At 44.6% G+C, this 17,524-nt stretch overlaps 1 protein-coding gene across 1 annotated transcript in view; it reads left to right on the forward strand.

Annotated features, from left to right (window-relative positions):
- TRIM4 (tripartite motif containing 4) overlaps positions 1 to 2,324 on the forward strand; it is a 50,636-nt gene extending 48,312 nt beyond the window's left edge. Inside the window, exon 6 of the mRNA XM_059896940.1 lies at positions 1,934 to 2,324. Coding sequence (XP_059752923.1) covers positions 1,934 to 1,944 — 11 coding nt within the window. The 3' untranslated portion in view covers positions 1,945 to 2,324. The remainder of the gene's footprint in view (positions 1 to 1,933) is intronic.
- The last annotated feature ends 15,200 nt before the right edge of the window (positions 2,325 to 17,524 follow it).

Here is a 17,524-nt window from a genome sequence, read left to right on the forward strand (position 1 = left end):
ATAGTGGTTTGGGGTAACTCTTTATATTCATGATATCACTCCAGCCTTAGTATTTCTTACATTTCCAGTTAAAATTCAGATTCTTGGGCCCCATCCCAGATCCTCTAGGTTCAGTGTGTTGGTGGGTGGAGTCAAAGACTGTATTTTTTTTTTGGCTGCCCCACGTGGCTTGTGGGGTCTTAGTTCCCCAAGCAGGGATTGAACCTGGGCCCATGGTAGTGAAAGTGCTGTGTCCTAACCACTGGACTGCCAGGGAACTCCCACAAAGTCTGTGGTGTTAGTTAACAAGCCCTCCCAGGTGGTTCGTATTTATACCCAAGCGTGAGAACCATTTTCTAGAGAGAGAACTGGGATCCACGATGAAAAAGTGACTCCATCCAGAGCTGCAAAGTACTAAATGTTGGAGTGGCAGTTGGAGCTGGGCCAGTGGTAATGCAAGGGCGATGTGTTCTGTCCACTTGATCATGTTGCCTTTTGGGGCTGTGCCAACTCAGCAGGGCCTGATGGTTTGTGAGGACTTGTTGGGAGAAGATGAAGAGGTACGGAGACGTAGAGCCTTCTCCCACTTGCTTCTGGCAAACAAGCACTACATGACCGCTCTCCTGCTGCTCTCACCAAACCTCCAACAGCTCTGAAAGGGAACTCCTGCTGCAATCAATCCTGGCCACTCTACAAGATCATCAAGTCAATTAGCCCACCTGGAAAAAATGTGCGCTAGAAATATCCAACAATTCTTCAAAATCAGAGGAATAGAATAATGAAGTAATTATACACAGTTCTACTGAAATTCTTGGCTTAAAAAAAACCCCAAACTCCATACTTGTAGACAGTGAAAAAAAAAAAAGAACATAAATTGTTTCCCATTCTATTTATCTGTGCCCCCAACCCTGTTTCCATAAAAACATATTAAATCCAAAACTTACCAAAAAAATTTCTGGCTTATAATTAAAAGTGAATCAATGAGAAAGGTATAATGACATAAATTTATGAGCACATATTAGAAGGGTCTGGAATTATGCATTTTATGCAATTAAAGGTGCCCTAAGGAAGAAAAAAGGAGAAAAGGGGGAGAGGGAGTCACTGGACAGAAAGTGATGCTAGGAGTCCCTGGGCCTCAAAGCCTGGAGCAAAGTGATGACCTGTGACTCTCCAGGCCTGATTCAGACTGTGGACCCGGATACCTGGCGACATCTGGGATCCCTGGAGGAATAAGCCTCCAAAGCTTTACAATAGATGACTTCATCCTAAGAAGCTCTGGACTGAGATTGTCTTCCACACCACAGGGGGCACCTCATCATAACAAGTCTATCCAATGGAAGCTTCCAGAATACTCACCCACGCATTTTTCCATACTTTAAAAAAATTTTCTTGTCAAAATCCCAAACACCCTGTAAGAGAAACAGAATTAGATTATTAGTCTAAATGTATTGAGCCCTACCTTTAACTGGGATAAAAATGATGTGAATGCCATGAAATCAGTCTTACTATTTTTCATTGGAAGTTGTAAGGAAGCTCTCATTCAGAGATATCTTAGGGGAAAGGAGGGTAAATGGAGGACGTATTTGAAATGGAGAATTTAGTCACTCTTACCCTTGTCTGTAAATACTAATTACTCCTTGTCTTTCTGAAGTGTTTTTGCTTGTGCATGTGTGTCTCCAAGATCTTATAACCCTCTGAGATAATCCTCCAGGGAAGCATGAGAAAACTGAAGCTGAGAAAAAGTAAGAGTTTCCTACGCACACTTTGATCTCCTAGTTAAACATCCTTTTCATTCATCTCTTGAGCCCTTTCTCGAATTCTTAAGAATCAGGAAGTTAAAGCACCAGTGACCTCTAGTGTCTAGCAGATTTAAATAAGTCTAAGTCTTGTGTGTTGACTGAGAAAGTGAGTGAATGAATGAATGACAAAGTGGACTCACTTTCCTGTTTTCCAGCTCAACACTGAAAAGAAGGGGAGATGCCACAACTACACAAAGGACAGTGCAATGAAAACACTTGCCCTGAGTTTTCACCTCAGCGAATAAAAAATCTTGTTGTAGGGCTTCCCTGGTGGCGCAGTGGTTGGGAGTCCGCCTGCCAATGCAGGGGACACGGGTTCGAGCCCTGGTCCGGGAAGATCCCATATGCTGCGGAGCAAATAAGCCCGGACACCACAACTACTGAGCCTGCGCTCTAGAGCCCACGTGCCACAACTACTGAGCCTGCGTTTCACAACTACTGAGCCCACATGCCTAGAGCCTGTGCTCCGCAACGAGAAGCCACCGCCCTGCAACGAAGAGTAGCCCCTGCTCGCCGCAACTAGAGAAAAACCACATGCAGCAACGAAGACCCAACACAGCCAAAAATAAAAATAAATAAATTAAAAAAAAAAATCTTGTTGTAAAGTTGAAGTTGTGCTATTTTAACAAAAAGAAAGTCTAAGGAATGTGAATCTTGGTGTCCTTCAACTAAGGGGTTGACCTGAGAAAGCTGGAAATTTGCTTTTTCAGAGGGAAATAAAATTCAGGAAGTTTTTAGGCAATAATGAGACAATTTAGGCCTCTGTTGGGAGAATTAGAATCTGAGGAACAAGCCCAGGGCTGCGGGGAAGGAAATTTGAGGCAGAGAGCAGCTGGCACGGAAGTCTCTGCCTGATTTCTGTCTGGATGTGAACTTGAAACCTTCCATCCAGGGGTCAGGCCATGGGCAAAGCATTAGAACTGAATTAACCACAGAGGCTCCACTAAAATTCACAGTCTATGCCTCACCTAGCACATTCTGTTCCCTGATTTAAATTTCTAATAATATCATCAAATCACCTCATTTTTAGTGATTTTGTATAGGTGATTCTGCCTTTGTTTTAAAAAACCCCACACAATTCATTTAGTGGTTAAATAGCTGAAGTTGACACAGCATCTTATCTCAGTTATACTCACTTTCTGCTCTGACTCACCCATGAGGTGCCCCTTTGAAGGCCGAGAATCAAAGCAGAAAGCTCTTGTTCCATCTCTCAAACCCCAAAAGATGTCCTGAGTAGCAATAGAGCAGAGTCACAGAAACAACTGCAGGACTTAGCAGTTCTTGAGAGAATTTGAGTATGTGCAAACTACCTGATGATGAATACTCAGACTGCCTTAGACAATGAAGTTTCCAGTCAATCCAGAACGAAGAATAAAAGAGTACCCAGAGCTTATCCTACCAACAGGAAAGTCTGACTCTCGTTTACACAGCTAATGAGCCATAGTTACACAGCTAACCCCTCCATGCTTTTCTCCTAATGCTAAATAGGACTGATCCTTCCTGGGAATCTGAATCTGGCAGAAAGAAAATCCTCTTCACAATACTCACACGTTGGAACATCAAATCCCGTGCTGAATCAGCTAGAGAGCTGGGCTGTCTGACTGAGGAAAAAGTGAGGCTCCTAACAGCTGACAATAGATAAAACTGGCCATGTGCTGGGTGGGGCCTATGATGCTATTTCTGAAAAGTGTGAAACCTCAGAACTTTCTCCTGAGAAGGTACATTTTTGGGATGGAACTCAGCTGGGATTTGCAACCATAAGAATCAAAAGAGGGAGTTCAAACAGCACATACCTTAAGGTAGGATGGAATATTTCCAAAATAAGGCAGAGGTGTTGGCCCAGGAATCCCCAGCTTCTTAAAAAGTCCATGTGAATAAGTCCCATATCTATAAAGAAAGAGAAAAACCAGGTCACAGGAATTGTGGAATAAGTGCTGGAGCTGGCCAGTCACTGACTCAGAACTGGAACAGTCAACCTTGGGAGGTAACATGTGGGCAATAAATAATATCAGCAACTCCAAAAGCATATTATCTTCACTCATCATTTCCTTCCCCACCTCCACTGTGAGACCCACGGAATGATTGTGGGTGATTTTAGCTAATGATGATTAGCTAAAAGCAGCTGAAGTCTCCATGATCTCAATCTGAGATTGAATACTTGATAAATGTTCCCAAATTTGAGTGTTCCTGAGAAGCTGAGGCTGGAATTCTTCCAGAAAATTCATTCATCCTTATTTAGATTCTCATTCTAGGTTGAAAGGGGAATTTTTTTTTTTTCAGTTCTGATAATGATATCTTGCTTAACTTCATCCACTCGATAACAGACAGTTACTGAGAGCCTAATGTGACATTGTTCTTACAGATTGCTTGGAGACTTGCTTTTCCTTACCTCTATGCCCTGACCCCATTTTGGGATCTGATTCTTCTGAAATCTATTTACAGAAATAGGCCTTGGAGCAACCAGTGTTTTTATTTCTATAGAATGTAAACTGCATTCAAGGCTTCCATTGCCATCGTAGAAATATGAGCCCCTTTCGGCTACACCCAAGTCTCTGTTGTCAGGCAATGTGGTCGACTTGGGCTACAGAGAAGGGTGATTAACCATATGTCCCATGAATGAAACTGTACAAAGGAATCAAGGACTAAGGGATCCATTTCCAGATCATTCCCCCATCATGGTACCTGGGCTTCCAACCAGTGACACTTGCCTGCTAAGTGCCCCAGGCACACTCATCTTTTGGAAGATACTCAGTAACAAAGCAGTTACTTTACTGACTCTCTGTGTTAACTGTCTCCACAACCCAGTAGGTTCTGGCACTCCCTGTGACAGACCTGCTGGCAACGCATCTTTACGTTTCCTGTGTGGAATCCCACAGCTGGGGGTTTTGAAATCTTGCAACCATTCTCATTCCTGTGTTTCTGAGAGATAACAGAGTGGAGGAGAAGAGAAGCTGAGCAAAGAGATTGCCAGCAAAGGTTTTAAACATGAACTTGCTAGGCCTCCAAGACTAACACCGTAGAGGCAAATTAAGAAGGTATGCTATGTATAATTGGTTCAACATGCTCTACAAGCGATTTTCCCTAAAAGATAAGGGGTCCTTCCAAACTTCAGGTACCTTCCTGTGGATAGCAAAAGACGTATCATGCAAGATAGAATGAATAAGCATAAAATATTCCAGAATGGTTGATTAAGACTTTGTCTCTTCCTCTTTGGAGTTTAGACTTTACGGTAGTACAAGACTCAAATATTCTCTACAAATCCAGCAAACCTTATAATACGTGATAAAATAAACCCCCAAATTGCATGAAAGGACGTGCCTGTGGGACAGGCCCAATAGGTACTTTGGCCAAGCCCCACTGGGTGTTTCGATCCTTCCTCCAGAGCAGTTGGTGGAGGTGTGAGCACCAACTGCCAAAAAAGGGGGTGGCCTGGGCTATTCCGCCCAGGTCCTTCCTTTGCCATCACAACCAGGGCAGATCAAATTCTGCTTCTGAACTTTCAGTGGGTTACATGAATTCAAAAGTGATACCAAGGGCTTCCCTGGTGGCGCAGTGGTTAAGAATCTGCCTGCCAATGCAGGGGAGACAGGTTCGAGCCCTGGTCTGGGAAGATCCCACATGCCGCGGAGCAACTAAGCCCGTGTGCCACAACTACTGAAGCCTGCGCTCCTTGAGCCCATGCTCTGCAAGAGAAGCCACCGCAATGAGAAGCCCACGCACCGCAACAAAGAGTAGCCCCCGCTTGCCGCAACTAGAGAAAGCCCGTGCGTAGCAACGAAGACCCAGTGCAGCCAAAAATAAAGAAATAAAAGAAATAAATAAGAGAAAAAAGTCTCCAAGTATTAATAAAAAGAAAAAATGATGCCAAGCAATTGAGCGACCGTGTCAGAACACTGATCGCAAGGAAAGATCTCGTCTAGTGTCTCAACTCACAAGGCTCTACATCAAGGCAGAGGGTGGGCTCGGTGAATTCTTTGCTTTCTTTCCAGCTTCCCTCTTTTTGGTAGAGTAATGCTGCTTCGGGTAAAAAGGAAGGGGCTAACAGTAAAGCCAATCATTTTTATAGTCTTTACATTGTGTTGGCATTAAGGAGAGCTTTGCCTGCAGCTACTGACTCTTGGCTGCACCACTGTCTTCTAAGGCTGCAGGGATGTTTGCCTCATGGTGACACTGTCTAGTGCTGGACCCGCTGCCAGATGGACCACATACAGTGTGACTTAGATGGTGTCCCTTCTCCCAGGCCTCAAGCAGATGAAGTGCTAAACCTGCTGACCTCCTGTGGAACCAAGGGAGGTCTGCTCTGAGGAATATTCTCCTTCTTCATCCTGACCCCACCTGGATGCCTCTCACATCATCACTGCCTCCCAGGCACAATTACTCACCTGCCCTGAGAGATTAAAATAACCTGTTGTCAGGTATATTTAAAACAATCTGTATCATAGATGTACATATGTATTTTACACTAGATTCATTTTCCTCACTTTGTTCTAGAAGTGTGAGTTTATATACCTACTTTATGGTAAAAAATACTGAACAGCAGCCCTCTTTTATCCCCCAGAAAGAATATGCTGGAAATAGTTTTACATCAATAAAAAAACTGGTATTAAATAGAATGAAATTAAACCATATCAATTAATTTTATAATGTTATCAGAAGGAAAATTTGTCACCACAATGCCTTGAATTCTAACCCATCTTTCAAAGAAGCGAAATGACGTATATATTATCTATGTTCATGTCATCATGATTTCCTACACTCAACGAAATTGAAGTGGAGAAAGAGGTCAAATGTGACATGGAGGAGGCTTTCCCTACCCACTCGGCTCTCCTACCCTGCTCCATGATGCCAGGAAAGGAATTCCTCTGCTAGATGGTTTGGATTCGTCCTCCTGTACTGTATTAAAGGGAAATAAATACTTTAAATACAAACTGGCTTTTAGGTCTCATGCCTTTGCAGGCTGTTAGCAGATTTCAGATCAAGGTGAAAATAAATGTATATACTAATGCTAACCCTCCCAGAGACTGGAAGAAAAGGTGAAGGAAATGACTAAAATTTCCAGATTTCTGCCGTGACTCCTCTGATCTAAAGACGTCTCATTTGGGGGTAGATAGTTCTGCATAGTACAGGGTGGGGGACTTAAATCCTAGGAAGGGAGTGCAGGTGGGCGCAGAGAAGGGGAAGGGCTGAGTCTGAAGAGAAAGGTGATCAGTGTCCAGCCTCACCCCCAACAAAGTCAGGGTGCACCAGGTGCCTTGTGTAAACGATACCTGTGATGGGAAGGAAGGAAGCAGGAACCCCCGAGTGGCACAGGGGCCAATCCTTCTAGAGGTCTTCTGCAGCAGACACAGAACCCAGAAGGTGAAAGTAATGAGACAAAAACCCAAGTTCCTTCTTCCTGCCTCCAGGATCCCGAAGCTTGGAAAGGCGTGAGGACTCCACTGCACATGGGCCAGTTGTTTCAAATCTGCCTTTGCTGGATTCTGGTTGGTTAGTCTAGGTCTATGCAAACTGGCAGTCAATCAGCAAATCATCCACAGGAGTAAATAATTGTCATTAAACCCTCTTAACTACAATAATAGGAACTTGGGGGTCTGGGTGGGCGTCAACTCCTTCAACAGATCTGGGTAAGGTCAATAGTAACCTTTTTGGCTTGTAGCACACAATTATTAAGCAACTTCCCTTCCATTAACATTGATCTTCAAACAGTAAAGGGAAAGGGGGACAAGATTAGCACACCAAGTCCAAGGTTACAGAGGACATGAGCCTGGACAGTTACCCACAAATTGAGGAGCATCAGGCTGGTTGCCAGGAGAACCCAGGTTTCCATGGAAAAGCTTGGGATCAGGTCCATGGCCACTTTCCTCCGTGCTTCCCTCCTCCGAGTTTCCCTTCAGCTGCACGTGCTGCTCTTTGCCTGCCTCTGAGTGTGGAGCTTCGGTCATGTCAGGTGGAGATTCAGTGAGGCTGGAAAGTTTGTGCTGAGAAGGGAGTGGAGCTGGAGCTGCAGCCAACAGAAGGGCCACCTGTGCTCCATCTGCAGAGCTCTGTGTGCCTTGATAGTTGGCAAACCATCATGGACACTCCAGTTTGACCTCTCTTGAGTTCTTACTCTGTGGAAAATCAATAAACAACTCAATCAGTGTCATCAATAAGCCCAAAGGTCACAGAAAGTCAGCTAAACCCACTGGCCTTGAATCACTACTAATCTGCCTTTGTCTCCATGGCTGCCCACACTACAGAATACTTGAAATCCTTCAAACAAGAGAAGTCTACAGATTGTTACCCACGCAGCTGTTTTCTTCCTAGAAATGCCCCTGTGTCCCTTGTAGGCTCCTAATTATCCTCCAAAATGGAGCTCAGATGGAACTTTCTGTGTTAGGGTCATTGCTAACCAACCTCCTTGAGCAGATATAACCATTTCCTCCTCTTGGGACTCCTGTCCCCTGCACACAATCCTATTATCTCCAGCACCATTGTGGGTTTCCGCACGTAGTTCCCTCACCGGACTGAGAGCTTGGCCACAGTCTGGGTATTAGCCACAGTCATGTTCCTGGTACCTAGTAGAGTGCTTTCTGCAGAATTGGCATCCAGAAAGGTTGATGGAATTGAGTTGGTGGAGGTAAGACCACTGGACGCCTGCGTGTCCTTTCCCTGTGACTCTTTGGTGACCATGACATCTTCCTGGACTATTAATACAACAAGAGAGTCTGGCTGTACCTCGGCCACCATCCCTGCACATTCAGGGTGATCCATCAAGGTTCTGTCTACAAGAGGGCCCCTGAATAAGAGACAGGACATGGATGGGATGGTGATGGTTACACCAAGGAGTATAGATTTAGGCTGATTCACGTCCCCCTGAGAGGGTCCCGCAATAGACAGTAAGTTAGACAGATTCTAGACCAAAATATGTCTCCCTGCACTCGCTGGGAAGACCGCCAGTTCGCGAACAGTGGGTGTGAATGGAGAAAAGTGGAGAAAGCAGCCTGATGGCCAAGTGGACCCCAACCTCCTTATCCGCCAGTGATGTGGCACACACAGTACACAGGACTCCAAAAAGATCACATGAGGGCACGTTATCTCTGGGGCAAAGAGCTTCAAGAGCAAAGAAAGGCTTCTTGCTTTTAGATGAGTGGGGAATTTAAAAAATGGAACTGATAGGAGGAGGCCTATAGGAGAAGTCAGTGTCACCTGTGAGCACCTGCCACATACCTGATGGGAGAGACCCAAGGATTGAGGGACTGAAGATTACACTGAGCCAGGTTCTCTGTCTGCTTGGCAGAGAAACTGTGGATTATGTAAAAAACAAAACCTCTGAAGTTCTTAAAACTCAACAGAAATGGAAGACATTTCAGCTGTGTTTGTGCACTTCCTTCTCCCTTTATCCTTTCTCACCTTCAGTTCTTCTGAAGGTCCCCAGGGCTGCCCAACACTGGCCTGAGTGGATGGATCTCACTGGTAAAATGCAGTAAGTCCCAACTGTCTCTCCTGCCCTCGTTTATTTCCTTGGGAGCTTGTCATGCAGCATGAAATTTCTACCGTTATAATTTGTCATCTTTGGGTTCAGGCTTTCTTGAGAAGGCAGCTGTTAAAATCCATAGCTGCCACTGGAAATCGTAATGCATGAAAATATCTATTCTTCCTTCCACTGATTCAAGTCCAAGTGGGCATATGCCTTGTGCAGGCATTTTGCTGGTCTAGAAGCCATCCATGCAGGTCGTTTCTTGGAAGCAGTCTCTCAGTGGAGGGAATGAGATAGTCAACCGAGCTCAGTATGGAGCATACCTCTGGAGTCTCTGGGATAATGGAGCCCTACAGAGAGGTGACAAAGGAGAGAAGTGGCTGTAAGCTTCCATACCAACAAAGGACAGACCTGGGAAGCTGGAAGATGATTCCCAGGAAAAGTAGGATGGAAAGTCCTAGGAATTTTGATTTGTTTCTGGCCCCTCATGGTGCCTTGTCTGGACACGTTTAAGTGGGGTCATGCTACAACCCCCAGTTTACAGATGTAGAAACTGAGGCTCAGGGACTGCAAGTGGCTTCCCAACAGCTTTGATCACAACCTGTCATATGTAAGCTAACATGAAGATAGATTGGCAAGTCTGCTGCTCTGAAATGTCAGTATTCAATGTTTGCTGTTTTGTGATAAGGGTCACTATGGGAAACAGTGAGACCCAAGGCTGCAGCAGCAACTTGGTTACAATTCTGGCTCCTACCTCCATGGCTACCCCTGCCCAGGAGCTCCCCCACGGGTCTCCAGAACCAAGGACTCTGCCTCACCTCAGCAGGAACAGAGACAGGTGCAGGTCATGAGGACACTAGGGTCTTGTGTGCAGGATCCACCTCTGTATGTTCCCAACTGAGAGGAACACAAAATACATCCCGCATGGGATGACTGGGGTGTCGTCTGATAACTACTGACAACTTAATTCACTCAACTAAACCCACAGCCTTTCTTAGTCTTCTTAAAAACAAAACCCTTGTGGAAAGTACAAGCTTTCATCTTCCTCCAAAATATGTACTCGGCTACAATAATTTTCTCACTAAGCCTTATATGACCATCACCTGCCCTATTCACCTCAGGACCTGGTCCAGCTGGTTGGAATCTATCCCAATGGCGATAAGCTAGTCATTTCCTGGGAATAAAATGTAACCAGTGCCACGTCCTAACCAATACAAATGGCCTTGCTCTGCAAAGGGGAAAACTAGAAGGCATGATCTTTGTGTCCCTTCATTCCACAGCAGGGAACACCTAACGTGAAAAGTCTTACCTACTAAGATTGTGAAGGAAGACATGTGTGCCTGAAGATCACCCCACACCCCACGTCTCTCATCTATTCACCTGTGTACTAATGGGCTGGGCATGTACTTTCAAAGCTCTGTTCTCATGCTTAGCATGCAGATATGACTAAGACCCAGATAGTATTCAGTTGAAGAGAGAAACAAACAGGTAGTTATAGTACAGCCAGGGTAAACTAATTATACAGGTAAGAGAACATGGTTCCCTCATCAGGTGTAAATGGCTTCTCAGTCCTTAGCACTCAAAGTTGAACCTTAAATAGCATTCTGGGCAGCATTAGGCTCAGATATCAGTATAGATGAAGCATCATGGTCTTATATTCCTGTCCTTTTATATTGTTAGCCCAAGTAACTCCTCTTCTGGGAAGCCTATCTAGACTTTCACGGCCGAGAGAATTGCTCACGGTATGAAGAGGCAGTGTTACTCTGGAAGGATTTGTGCATTACATTCAAATTTCACAATCTGGAGTGTGCAAACAATGAAAGCAAGATTATGTGTTTGTAACTCTGCTCCTAAGCCCTCATGCTTCTCAGTAGGGAAAAACTTGATCCTGCCATTTGGGGGTAACCAGGTGGTATTTAAGTTTTGGCAGCTGGGAGAAGGGAATAGCCAACTTTTCTTGGTCTCCTGGTTTGCAGGTGGTGCTGAGTGACAGGACATTCTCTCTTGGCCTTAGAGGAGGTGGGCTGTGCAGTCACTGTGGAAAACAATATGGATGTTTCTCAAAAAACTAAAAATAAAACTCCAATATGACCACGAAATTCCACTCCTGGGTATATATCAAAAAAAGCAAAACAAAAATAGTAATTCAAAAAGATAAATGCAGACTAACATTTTTTTAAAAAATAAATTTATTTATTTATTTATTTTTGGCTGTGTTGGGTCTTCGTTGCTACTTGTGGGCTTTCTCTAGTTGCGGCAAGCGGGGTTTACTCTTCATTGTGGTGTGTGGGCTTCTCATTGTAGTGGCTTCTCTTGTTGAGCACAGGCTCTAGGTGCATGGGCTTCAGTAGTTGTGGCACATGGGCTCAGCAGTTGTGGCTCGTGGGCTCTAGAGTGCAGGTTCAGTAGTTCTGGCGCATGGGCTTAGTTGCTCCACGGCATGTGGGATCTTCCCAGACCAGGGCTCAAACCCATGTCCCCTGCATTGGCAGGTGGATTCTCAACCACTGTGCCACCAGGGAAGCCCTGGCCTAATATTACTAGCAGCACTGTTTACAATTGCCAAGATATGTAAGCAACCTAAGTGTCCATCAATAGATGAATGGATAAAGAAGATGTGGTATATATAGACAACAGAATATTACTCAGCCATAAAAAAGAACAAAAATTTGCCATCTGCAGCAACTTGGATGGACTTGGAGGGCATTATTCTAAGTGAAATAAGTAAGACAGAAAAAGACAAATACTGTATGATACCACTTATATGTGGAATCGAAAAAAAAAAAACATACCAGTGATATAACAAAAAAGAAGCAGATTCACAGATATAAAGAACAAACTAGAGGTTACCAGTGAGGAGGGGGATGGGGCAAAATAGGCCTAGGGGATTGGAAGGCACAAACTATTGGGTATCAAAAAGTCTCAAGGATGTATTGTACAACATGGAGAATATAGCCAATATTTTGTAGTAACTGTAAATGGAAAGTAACCTTTAAAAATTGTATAAAAATAAATTTAAAAAAATAAGATGAGAATTAACTAAGAAAAAAAATGGTGGAACCAAGACTAGAAACAGCCAAATCTGTAATAAAGGCCTAATTCTGTGTAGGTAATGAGTTTTTATTACTATGTAATAATAACTGTGTAACAACTAAAAACAAAAAATCTGCTAAGAGACTGAAAAAATAAAAAATATTACCTTCCTGAAATTTGCTTTTTAAAACCATGGCCTAGATAAGAGTTCCTGGAGAAGACCAGGTAGAACATTTACACCTCAAAGGCATAGGAAGAGAAATGCAAATTCCTCCTAGGAGGAGTTTTGTTCCCTTAAGGGCTGATTTTTTTTTTTTTTTTTTTTTTTTTAACTTATAAGCCTCTTAAGATAAATAGGGGAGGTTTGGGAGTGGTAAATAAAGATTGGTGGGCTTTGACTTGTTTCTGGAGCCACCCCTCTGGTCCTGTTAAGATTTATAAAACAATGTTGGTCAGCTGTTTTTAATTCCTCCGAGAATTGGGTTGCCCCCTAATGATATCAAAGGTCTGATATACCCATCCACCTATGTTTGAATGTTTTCTTTCCCTCTGGGTACATTTAGCTTAATGGAGAAGGCCAAAATTTTTATCCATTCATCCATGGATTTTCCTTGTTTCCACCCTTCTGCCTTTGTGAATAGTGCTGCTACGAACATGCAGGTATAGGTATTTGTTTGAGAAACTGTGGCAATTCTCTTAGGTATCTACCCAGGAGTGCAATTGCTGGGTCATATTCTATGTTTACCTTTCTGAGGAGTTGCTAAACTGTTCTCCACACTGGCTGCACCATTACATCCCTGCCAGCAAAGAATCAGTGTTTCAATTTCTACCCATTCTCACCAACATTTGCTTTTTTTTTTTTTTTTGAACAACAGCTCCTGTTTATTTTTTTATTTTTATTTATTTATTTTATTTATGGCTGTGTTGGGTCTTCATTTCTGTGCGAGGGTTTTCTCTAGCTGCGGCAAGTGGGGGCCACTCTTCATCGCGGTGCGCGGGCCTCTCACTATCGCGGCCTCTCTTGTTGCGGAGCACAGGCTCCAGACGCGCAGGCTCAGCAATTGTGGCTCATGGGCCCAGTTGTTCCGCGGCATGTGGGATCCTCCCAGACCAGGGCTCGAACCCGTGTCCCCTGCATTGGCAGGCAGATTCTCAACCACTGCGCCACCAGGGAAGCCCCCAACATTTGCTTTTTATCTTTTCTTTTTTGATAGCCACCTAGTGGTTGTGAAGTAGTAAAATTTCTGGAATTCTGACATTTGCAACTGCAGAGTCAAAATGGTTAAGAATCTGTGAGAATTTGCCAGAGATAGAGGAAGACAAGCAAACGTCGTGGTTGCAAACGTGCCCCACAGTGGCTCTTGAGCTTTCTATGGACTCCAGGGATATCTATGCTCCTATTGTGTAGACAGCTGGCTAGTAGGGATCCACTGAATGTGACTGATATGCAGGCCCTGGGTGAGTTATTTAAACTGTCTCAGCCTCAGTTGCCTAATCTATAGAATGAGTGTTAATTATGTCTTTCCCGGGACTTCCCTGGTGGTCCAGTGGTTAAGACTCCACGCTTCCAATGCAGGGAGCAGGAGTTCGATCCCTGGTTGGGGAACTAAGATCCCACATGCCGCGGGGCATGGCCAAAAAAGAAAAAAAAAAAGTTATGTTTTTCCCTCCTAAAAGGGCCCAGACCACACCAGTCCCCGATTCCATGACCCGAGGGGCTTGGGGCCTGGATCTGCAAGTCGGCCTCCTAGTGGCTTTGAGTGAAGAGAACATGTGACCTTGCCCATCAGATACCTGACCCTTACCAGACCCTCTAGAAATGTTCACTCAATACGAGGTCAAAGAGTTCAACTAGTGGCTAATACACAAGCGTTATAGTGTAGTCCAAGTTATGAAATGCGTCTTTTGTTAGCAAGAGGAGGAGACATGAGTTCAAATCGGAGTTGAAAAATAATTAAAAGGTTGGGAGTTTGCTGACTCTAAACTCCTTATTTTTTTCCTTCTTATTGATTGTGTTTAAATGACTCTTTTGCCACCTGCTGTGTGTGGAGCCACTGAGTCATAAATGTTCAGGACATTATTTCCTGGATTCTAATTAGGGCTGGGGGTGTCTGTCCAGCTGTGTGAGCTCAGGGCCCTAAGCAGGACCTCCAGCCCCACCTCGCCGCACCTCTGTAGGACCTCAAAGCCCCCTGGGGTGATGTTCCTCCCACTCTCCTCCTCCTACCCCGGGGCAGAAATTGTTTCTAAAAAGTTCCCAAAGTTGAGTCCATTGTTGGCAGAGAAAAGATAAATCCCAAAGGAACAGCAAAGAGCTCATTCCCTCCTTACAGACAAGGTGTGTTCATGAAATTCAGCCAGGACTTCCAGGCAATTACCAGATCCCTTACCCCGAGCTGCACGTTCCTCCCCCAGTTACTGCGTGTATTGGCTGCTACTGATTAAAGGCTGCCCTGCTCACTAGAGAATCTCCCGGGGCCAAATTGAAGCCACTTCACCTGGGAGTTTGTTCATCCTGGGGGATGGGAGGACCAATCAATGACTCACTGATGGGGTGCAGAAGGCTGGCCCCTGCCTCCAGTTTGGACCCACTCTGGATTACAAAACTGTCTCCAAGCTCTCTGTGGGATTGGGCTCCAGAGTCCACATCTTCACTCAGCTTTTCCTCTTCCTGCACCCAGCTCCCTTCATCCAATTATCCTGAGAGCACTTTCTCAGTAAAGTATTTGTGCTAGAACCCCCGCCTCAGGCTCTGCTTTTGGGGAACCCGACCTAAGACAGTGGCTGAGCCTGAGCTAATGTGTGCACAGTGGCATTCAGCTGAGGGTCACAGAAGCACTGAAATTCAGCCAAATTCTGTGGTCCAAGCTATGCAAGGGATGGGGGGCTTGTCTCATTTGCCCAAAGCCACTGATTAGTCTAGACTCAGCTATGGAAGGTGCTAGGATTTGAAACCCAGGAGCTCCAGCTTCAGATCCCCCCATCTCTCAGTCACAGTGTGGTGCTGCCTCCTTAGAATAAAATAAGACAAAGAAAACTAAGGTAAGAGAGTGGGGAGAGCTGTATAAGCCCAAAGAAAGCTGCCTTTGTGACCCTCCCCCCACAATCACAAACTTACTGAAGAAGCTGTTGAAAGAACCATTTTCCTGACCCATCTCAGAGTAAGTCGCCAACCTGATATTTCACACCCTCTGAATGACCCACAGACGACAACATCTCTACATGACCACAATATGACCTCCAAGTCAGGAAGTTAATACTGACACATCACTGCCGTCTAACCTCAGAGCCCCCAGTTCCCCACCTGTCCCAACAAGGTCCTTGTAGCAGAAGGACCCAGTCCTCGAGTTGTGTTTAGATGTCGCCTCTCTGTAGTCTCCTTCGTCTGGAACATTTTCAGTCTATCTTTGGTTTTCATGACATTGACTCTTTCGAAGATTCCAAACCAGTTACAGACGAGGAGGAGAATCTTCCTCCGTTTGGGTTTGTCTGACTCTTTTCAGGATTTCCTTCAGGTTTGCCTCCTTGGCAGGAATATCACACAGGTGAGGTGAGTTCTTCTCACTGCGTCCCATCAGGTGACGCACGATCAAGTCACCGCATCCCTGACGCTGCTCTCTGATGAGGAAAGGGCTGTCTGCCAGGTTCCTCCACTCTGAAGTTACCCCTTCTGCTCTATAATTAATGCGTATTTTGAGCAGCACTACTTTGAAGCTATGTAAGTTTCCTCGTCAAATTGCAATTCATCCATTAACTTATTTACATATATTTGTATGTACTCATGTTTTCCTATTTTCTTGAATGGCTTAACAGCTCTTACTATCCTTATTTATTATGATGCTCAAATGGTCCCTGATTTGGTCAGTGGAAGCCCCTCAGGCTGGCTTCTGTGTCCTTTTGTCATGTCAGTGTTTAACATTTCCTTGCCTTCTAGCCCAAGATGTTCCATGGGCACCATGTACTTTCCCAGCCCTGGAATCAGCCATTTCTCTAAGGAGCCCAATTCCTTTCAGTGGGAAATGATATTTATAAGCCAAGATCTGGGCACGAGGTGTGCTTATTGCTATTTTGGTATTCTGTTTCTAAACCATATCAGTAGAGAAAAGTAGGGAATATGCATTTTTGTACACACACACATACATACATTTCTATCATCTCTCTCTCTCTATCTATCTTTCTATCATCTGTCTATATCATCTAGCTAGCTCTCTTCTATATATGTAGAAAAGCATGGATTTACAGTACACATTCAGTCTCAATTGCTGACTCCACGGGATTTATTCTGGTTTCTCCCTCTCTGAATCAGTGACTCTCTTCTCCAACAGTGAGAACTCTGGCTTCCATCATCCTTTATGTACTTACTTACTTGATCACTGCCCCTTTGTGTAGCCAGTCCTCACTTCATTCCTTTCCACTCATGGATGACCTCCTCAACCTACTTGCATTCTCCACACCCTATTTAGCCTCTGGCTGCCCTTGCCAGGCCACGCATCTGAGTGGGCAACATTCTCACCTTGCTTGGGTTCCCACACTCATGCCAGGCTGCTGTTCCTGTGGACACTTTCCCCTCCCTACTCAGTCTCTGACTTGGAGCCACTGTGCCTCCCTTCTCTGCCCCCACCCTTCATTGTGTGCCTGCCCACCTTCTGTCACCCCACCCCCCAATGGCTTTAGGACTGGATTATCCAGGAAGGGAAGGCAAGGCGGGAGAGGAAAAATGGAGGGAGGGGGCAGAAAAGGGAAAGGAAGAACCCTGGGCAGCTTCTGATACCAACTGAAACTGATCAGTGCTTGTAGCCTTTCTGCCTGAACAACTGACCAATTAACCGTCTGTTATTCCACATTCATTGTGTTAAGACAGTTGGGAGTTGAGGATGGAATGCAAAGAGGTGTGAAAAACATCTTTCCTGCCTTCCAGAAACATCAGGGGAGATGAGATGAAAACATTAAATCAAAACAAATAAGTTTCTCAGTTGAGTGTTACAAACAATATGTGCTCCAAAAAAGGTAGGTATAAACTACGAATATACTTTCTAAGCAATAGGCAAAGTCGCAGTGGATTGGCTCTTACCTATTTAGTAGGAGTCAAATTGGAGTTTTGATAAAGGCCCCAACCAAGCAGTGATTTTGATGGTCAAAAGCAAGTAGTCACTGAATCTCCCTGATTCAGTTGTGTACATTCCCCCCTAATGTGCACAAAGGCATCAGATTATACTTTTGTAAAGAGATGTTTATTGACTTGCTCAATACAATA

The sequence above is a fragment of the Balaenoptera ricei genome, chromosome 15 (genome assembly GCF_028023285.1).
Source record: "Balaenoptera ricei isolate mBalRic1 chromosome 15, mBalRic1.hap2, whole genome shotgun sequence".
NCBI classification, from domain to species: domain Eukaryota; kingdom Metazoa; phylum Chordata; class Mammalia; order Artiodactyla; family Balaenopteridae; genus Balaenoptera; species Balaenoptera ricei.